The 8,309-nt window shown below is 36.7% G+C and overlaps 1 protein-coding gene across 1 annotated transcript in view; it reads left to right on the top strand.

Moving 5' to 3' along the window:
* The first annotated feature begins 611 nt into the window (after positions 1 to 611).
* The window catches only part of PKD1L1 (polycystin 1 like 1, transient receptor potential channel interacting), a 145,432-nt gene continuing 137,734 nt past the window's right edge, over positions 612 to 8,309 (top strand). Inside the window, exons 1-2 of the mRNA XM_012559424.1 lie at positions 612 to 901; positions 1,795 to 2,120. Of these exons, the coding sequence (XP_012414878.1) occupies positions 612 to 901; positions 1,795 to 2,120 (616 nt within the window). The remainder of the gene's footprint in view (positions 902 to 1,794; positions 2,121 to 8,309) is intronic.

An 8,309-nucleotide genomic window follows, 5' to 3' on the forward strand; every position in this document is an offset into this window, starting at 1 on the left:
GTTCCCTATTACCAGCTTTCCTGTCCCCTTCTGCCTTCTAGTCCTTGTGAGACTTTGTTTTTCTTCTTCATGTTGATGAGTAGGTTTGTTAACTTTCTTTTGTGTTGACCTTGAAATTTACCCGTATCTTCCTAGATTTGAACCAGTCTACTGTTACTTGGTATCGCCTTGCCTTCCTCTCCATTAGAAAGTTCTATACCTACACCATTTAAGGAACGTATACTTTTGATGTCTGCAAAAGCACCACCTCTAAGCTGTCAACTTTGATTTATAGCCGACTGTATCAAATAGCTAGTCTTCCATTTGCTTAACCAAAGGAACAATATGAACTTCTAATAATAATTATTCCAGAAATTCCTGATTAAACTTTTGCCCTGGTTACAGCTGGCTACAGTGTGGCCCTCTCTTGGAGAGTAGCAGGAACAGTACAAGTTATCTCCTTCCCAATGTCATGTCATTCTATGAGGTGGGGGAAATTTGTGTACAAGTTATCTCTTTCCCAACGTCCTGTCATTGCATGAAGTGGGGGAAATTGCTGTAACCTACAGAAAGTCTCTGAGACCTCAGCCTCACCCAGATTCTCTATGAGTTTGCTTGTCGACAGAGCGCCTATGCCAGTAACTAGGCCATTTGATAAACCTTCAGCTGTTATTAAATTTTTTATATTTCAGTGCAACCCTTCTGCAGGGGCACCCTACAGCTTGAAAATGGAGATTTCCAATTGTATCATTAGACCACTGTGCTCTGCAGAGGATGTAGTCAAGAAGCTCCCTCATGGGACCCATGTGTTATTGACTACTGTTGAGACGGGGACCTGGACTGAGGCAATGGGCCCTGTTCAGGTCAGGAGCAAGCTGTCCCTCCTGTGGTCAACTTCACATTCCCTTGCTGTTCCCAGAAGGTAAGGTAAGGGTAGTGGGAAGGCTGTTGTCCCTTCTCATGACCGAGTCAGGAGCTATGCCCAAATTCAGCTGGTGACTTTAGCATCCTCATTGTACCAGACTCTGTCATTTGCAGCTATTTGCCTTTATGTTTCCTTTTTGTTTCAAATCAGACAGATATCCAGACTGAAGGCTTGTGTGATTGCATTCTTAGTGTGGCAGGTGAAGCACGCTTTGAGAGGAGGGAGCAGGTGAATTGGTCATAAGATACTGAAGCCCTTTCCACTGTCATAAAAGTCTTCTCTCTGTTTTCTGTCCTTTAGTTTATGCTGCCAGCTACCTAACTGTACCAATACTGTATCATCACCCTGAAACAGCTTTTTAAAAGTAAATTTTGATCATGACAGTCCAGACTATTCACAAGACTCCACCCCTTATTCACAGCATAAAGAGTTACACATAAAAAGGGTGGTGCCCACTCCCCCACATAAAGCATTTTTATGAAAACATATGTGGTAGTGACTTTTGAGAGACCCAAGTTTTCATGTCCATCAATTCAGCAATGAGAGAAAATATTTTCATTATTCTCTTTATGGATACAGCTAGAGCAATGATTCCAACATGTTAGCTTACCTCAGACTTTTCTGGGGGTTATGATCCAGCAGGTCTGGGTGGAGTCTGAGACTTTGGATCTGTAACAAGTGTCCAGATGATGGTGATGCTGTGGTCCTGGGGCCATATTTAGAACCATTGGTTGAAACAATTTGAAAAAGATTACACAGACCTTTTTTTTCAGGTGTAAAGCCTCCAGCTTAGGCTCCTCCCTACTGGTGATTTGCTCGGGTTGGGGGAATATGATTTGATTCTGGTGGTGATCCTGTTAGACTCTGAAGCACTCTGCCTCTCCCCACAGCTCTGCAAATGTTCCTCCTGGCGCTCGCCACTCCCAGGGCCGCTCTGCAACCCAATCTGAGCCCAGGAAGCTCTGCTTCCTCAGTCCATGTCTTACTGAGGCCATCACTACACACGATCCTGCCGTTGTTGTGGTGAATCCTGTCAGCCAGTGGTTATCAGAAGGTGACACTTGGGCATCTCCAAATCTGGGTTTCAAAGTCCAAATGGCTTCTGAAGGATCTCTTTGTCTGGTGATAGATTTTGGGGACAGCTCAGGAGTCCAAATGAAGACCCGAAATACGTCTGAGGATATCACAGTCACAGCCTATCACCACTACAGGAAAGGTATGACAGATAGCTCCGTTATCAAGAACATGGAAGGAAAACACCGAATTCAGGAACATGTGAGCACTACTTGGGAAATGAAGGGAAAACCATTGAGATAAAAAGGAAATTCTGGTCTTCTAGACTAATCTTAAAATTCCTTGCTTTAATAACAGTAGCTCAGTAACACGCAGTGAGCAGTTTCATGTCTTGTGCTGTGGTCTATTCTTTATATACTTTATCTCATGTAATTCTTACATCACCACTATGACGTAGGTATTATCATCTCTATTTTAGAGAAGAGAAAACTAAGTGGCTAAGCTAATACAGTGGAGTTACTTCTTACACACAGGTAAGATTTTAAAGTAAAATTACTGTTGAAGATCCCTTAAATTGCCCCTCAGATAAATAAATAAATAAACAAATAAAAGATATATGCATATGTTGTATAAAATATAACATATATTTTATGTATGTATCTGTCTATCTATATCACTGCACACTAACTCCCTTGCACTAAAATTTCCAACCCTTTACATTTGGACCAAAGGAAGGTATAAAAAAATATATATATATACTGACGTCCCAGCATTCAAACCGTTTTGCCTCAGACAACTACTAAATCTCTAGAGATGATGGGGGTGGAATGAGTGGAGATGCTTTCCTGATTGTAAGCAGGACTTAAGTCTTTCTTTCTCCTTTTTTAAATTTTTTTTTTTTTGAATATGGTGCATTCACAAGGTTCAAACCCCCACATTATAGAAACATGTATAGTCAAAGGTCTTCCTCTCACTAACTGCCCAGGTCCCTTCCCCAGAGGCAGCTACTGCTTTCATTTCTTTTATCTTTTATGCACTTCAACCCGTTGCCGTCAAATTGCTTCCCATTCATAGCGACCATATAGGACAGAGTAGAACTGCCCCATAGGGTTTCCACCAAGCAGCTGGTGGATTCGAACTGCCAACCTTTTGGTTAGCAGCCAAGTTCTTTAACCAGTGCTGTACCAGGGCTCCTTCATGCATTTAAGTGAATACAAATACTATTTTTACCTCTTTTACACAAATGAAAGCATGCTATATACAGTGTTGTACTCAATTATATATCCATATCTTAGAGATATTTCCATATCTGTACTAAAAGAGTGCCCTATTCTTTTGTATAGTTGCATAGTATACCATTAAATTAATGAGTCATATCTATTTAACCAATTTTTTAATTGATGGACATTGGGTTTGTTTCTAATCTTGCAATATTAAAAATAATACTGCAGTAAATAATATCACGCATATATCATTTCTGGAGCAAGTATTGCCTCAAATGCTGTGTACATTTGACAATTATTGCTAAATTGCTCTCAGTAAGGGTTATTCAGTTTATACTCCCGTGATCAATGTAGAAGTCAATGTGCTAGGTGAAAATTGTATTTTTCTGCAGTTTTAATGTGCATTTTTCTTATTAAGTTCAACCACATGAAATTGCCAATATCTTGCTATATGTAACCAAGAAAAAGGGCAATTTCATACGGTACAACCTAATTTCATTAGTGAGGATGAGAATCATTTTTTATATGTTTGATAGCAACTTAAATTCCCTCCTCATGTATTTTGTCTAGTTTTCTATTGGATTATGGAATTACTGCCATTTGCATGTGCTTTCTCAGAAATTAGGAAACTTAGTCCTTTTTGCATAATGTAAGTTGCAAGTGATCATGAAGATGGTGCATGACCTGGTGATGTTCCTTTCTGTTATAATAAGGTTGCCATGAGTCTGAGCTGAATCAGCAGCAACTAACAATGACAAGTTGCAAATAGATTTTTTTCTCAGTTTGTCATTTTCTTTTGTCTCCCCTTGTACTTTTTTCTTTCCATGCAGAAATTTTAAATTTTTATTAAATTTAATTTATCAGTCTTTTATGGTTTCAGAGTTTATATCAGAATTACAAATGCCTTCTTTATCCAAATTTATAAATAATTCTCTCATGGTTTCTTCTAGTATTTTTATAATTCCCTTTAAAACATATAAATATGTAATATATTTAAATGTATATTTTGATATAAAGGTTGAGGTATAGCTTACATTTTACTTTTTACTGAATGTCCACCCATTTGTTGTAACGCCATTTATTGATTAATCCTTTCTTCCCCATTGATTTGAAATGCTCCCTTTATGATATGCTAATTTCCTCTATGCTCTCTGGGTAATTTGGAGACTTTTCTGTTCTATTCCATTGATCTGATCTGTTGGTATATGTATCCCTGTCATAAGACTTTATGTTTGAAGAATTGGATAATCCCCCTTTGTTATTCATCTTCTTTTCTAGAATTATTCTATTTTTACTTTCTTATTTTTCCACATGAGCTTTAAACTCACACTGACTAGTATAAAAAGATCCTATTGGCATTTTTATTGGAATAGTGTTAAATTTATAAATTATTTTATGCTGAATTTTATGCTCAACAGTTTCTCCCTCCATGAGTATGCCTTTCTTGCTCTCTTTTTTTTGTTTTTGCCTTTCTCTTTTCATGTTATTCAAGTCTTGTGTTTTTCCAACCAACCAACCACTGGTTGCCATAAAGTCAACTCTGACTCATGGCGAACACATGTGTGTCAGAGTAGAACTATGCTCCATAGAGTTTTCAACGGCTGATTTTTTGACAGCAGATCGCCAGGCCTTTCTTCCAAAGCAACTTTGGGTTAACTCAAACTCCCAAACTTTTGGTTAGCAGCTGAGAACATTAACTGTTTGTACCTATTTCTTCATGTGAAACTTACAGATTGTGTGTAAGATATTTTTATCTTTTTGTGCTATGGTAAATGAGATCTTTTCTTCCATTTTACCTTTGAACTGATTGTTGTTGGGATATAGAAAAGCTGTTAATATTTGGTATTAATGTTGTGGCCTCCTGTATTAACAATTCTCATATTGTTTACAGTTATCTTGAAGTTAATTGTTTTGTGTTTTCCAGTTGTATAGATATATTATTTACAAATAATGATATGTCAACCCTCCTTGCCAGTTTTATACCTCTAGTTTCTTTCTCTGGTTTAATTACATTGACTGGTACTTCTAGAACAATGTTAACTAAGATAGATGATAACGGACATGTTTGTTTTGAGAAAACTCTAGTGTGTTCCTATTAAATTTGATACTGGATTTCAGGCAAATATAATTTATCATTTTAAGGAGGTTTTCATCTTTTATTGAGGATTTTTTAAAAAAAAAACAATAATGGTTGTTGAATTTGTTAAATCCTTTTCAGCACCTGTGGAACTAATCTCTTCAAAATTTATTTTACTTTTTGTTGTTATTGTTGAGAACATACACAGTAGAACATACACCAATTCAGCAATTTCTACAAGTACAATTCAGTGACATTGATTACATTCAAGTTGTGCAACCATTCTCACACTTCTTTTCTGAAATTGCCTTCCCCCATTAACATAAACTCACTGCCCCCTAAGTTTCCTATCTAATCTTTCAAGTGTCTGTCTTCAGTTTGATCTCATATAGTTAGTTCTTAAAAGAGCACAATGCTTAAGGAAGACATTCTTTACTAGTTAAGCTAAACTTATTTGGTTTAAAGAAGACTTCAGGGGATATTTTTGATTTAAGGTTTAAAGATTATCTCAGGGCAGTCGATTCAGGGGTTCTTCCGGTCTCTGGCTCTAGAAAGTCTGGATTCCATGAGAATTTAAAATTCTGTTCTGTATTCCCCTGCCCCCTTTTAATCAGGATTCTTCTATAGAATCTTTGATCAAAACATTCAGTAATGGTAGCTGGGAACCATCCAGTTCTTCTGGCCTCATGGCAAAAGAGGTAGCTGTTCGTGGAGCCACACATTCCATTTCCTCCTCCTATTCCTGACTCTCCTTCTTCCTCTGTTGCTCCAGGCAACTAGAAGCCAATTGTTGTACCTTGGATGGCAGCTTTCTAGCTTTTAAGACCCTAGGCACTATGCAACAAACTAGGAGGTAGAACAGAAGCACTAAACACGACATTAGGCCAGTTAACTGGAATGTGTGGAGCTGATCTTATAACTTTTATTTATTTATTTTTTTACTTCTTTAGAACTATGAATGTCATGAGTTATATTGACCAATATCTTAATATTGAAATATAGTTGAATTCTTGGTGGGGGAAGTCTACTTGATTTTGATGGATCAATTTCTAAATATGCTGCTGAATTCAGTATTCTAACATTTTATTTTTGATTTTTCCACTGGTAATCATTAATGGGATTGGTCGGTAGTAACTGAATTCTGTGTAATAGTTTTGGATTTTTGGTTTCAATGGCATGTGGAAAGTTTATTTTTCTTTCTCCTAAAACAGTTTAAATAGCATGGAAAATAGCTATTCTATTTTGGAGAATTTCCTTACTTACCTTTGGCACCAGTAATTTTTTTTCTCATTGGCTTGGGGGTAACTTATTGACACCTTCCTCTATTTCTTCTGTGGGAATTTATCTGTTTATATTTTCTATTTCTCCTGTAATCAGTTCTTCTAAATTATATTTTCTTAGAAAATTTTCCATTTAATCCAGGTTTTCAAATTTATTTGCATAAAAGTGAACAAAGTAGGCTTTTATAGTTATTTAATTTCATCATTATCTATGGTTATTTCTATCATTTCTTATTTTAAAAATTTTGTTGTAGCAAAATATATATAATAAAAGTTTTACCATTTTGACCATTTTTAAATGTCCTACTCAATGACATTAATTACATTCACCGTGTTGTACAACCATCACCACTATCTTCAAAAGTTTTCGTCACCCTAAACACAAACTCAGTACCCTTTCAGCAATATCTCCTCTTTTCCCCCTCCCCTCAGTCCCTGGTAACCACTAATATACTTTTATCTCTATGCATTTGCCAATTGTAGATATTTCACATAAGTGGGATCATACAATATTTATCCTTTTGTGTCTGACATATTTCATTCAGCATAATATTTTCAAGGTTTATCCATGTCTCCTAACATTTCTTGTTTTGTGTTTTATGCTTTCTCTTTTGCCTTAGTTTGGATGAGTAGATTTTTCTTATTTATTTAAAGAACAAGCTTTTGTATTTTGTTAACTCTATGTTTTCCCCTTATTTGTTAATTTCTGCTTTTATCTTTACTTCTTCCTTCCTGCTTTTGCTAAGTGTTTTTGTTCTTGTTTTGCATTTTGAGTTGGATACTGAAATTATTTTTTATTATTTAAGAAGTTTTTAAATTTTCAGTTATCACTGCCTTTTTGTGTTCTAGTTTTATTATAAATTTCTAGTTTTATTGTATTATGATAGCATCTTAGGCTGGCTTCTCTAGAAAAGCAAAACCAGTAAACCATTTAAATATATATATAGAGAGATTTATATCAAGGAAATGGCTCAAGCGATTGTAGAGGCTGGAAAGTCCCAAGTCCGTGGATCAAGATAGAGGCTTCACTTGATTCACGTAGCCTCAAGGGCTGGTGAACCCAAGATCGGCAGGTTGGAGAGCAGGGCTCTTGCTCACAGGCTGTGAAGATTGATGAATCCCAAGATCAGCAGATAAGCTGATAGCTCAAGTCCCAAGAACTGGAGGTCAGATGAACAGGAGGCAGGTGCAGGATCCAGAGCGAGCAAAAAAGCCAGAACATCTGCTTATATTTGGATGTAGGCCACACCCGCAAGGAAAATCCCTTTCAACTGATTGGCTACTTACAGCAGATTCCATTGTGGGAGTGATCACATAAAAACACCAAGAATCATGGCCCAGCCAAGTTGACACACAGTCTTAACCATCACAGATAGCAAGTATTTTTCTCCAGTAGTTCTACCTTTTTGTTTTGAAGCATCTTCCATCTGCTGAACCCTTTTGCTCATCCTAAACTCAGGTCCTCATAATCACAAGGGGAAAGGATAATGGGGAGAGGGTTGAGAGAGGAGAACAGAGAGGGAAAGAGAGAGAAGAGAAAATTGCATAACACAGGATTCAGGGGGAGTGATCCTTCCACACGGCTAGCATTCTGTCCTACGTATGATGACCTAGGACATCTCCTTATCCTTCCTTTTTACTGTACATTCTAAATTCATTTAATAAACCATGTGCACTGTCAGGGTCCCCTAATGACTTTTTTTTTTTCAGAAATGTACTTTTTTTTATTGTACTTCAGGTGAAGGTTTACAGAAAAAATAGTTTCTCATTAAACAGTAGTACACATATTGTTTTATGACATTGGTTAACAA

This window comes from Trichechus manatus, unplaced genomic scaffold (genome assembly GCF_000243295.1).
Source record: "Trichechus manatus latirostris isolate Lorelei unplaced genomic scaffold, TriManLat1.0 scaffold00247, whole genome shotgun sequence".
NCBI lineage: Eukaryota > Metazoa > Chordata > Mammalia > Sirenia > Trichechidae > Trichechus > Trichechus manatus.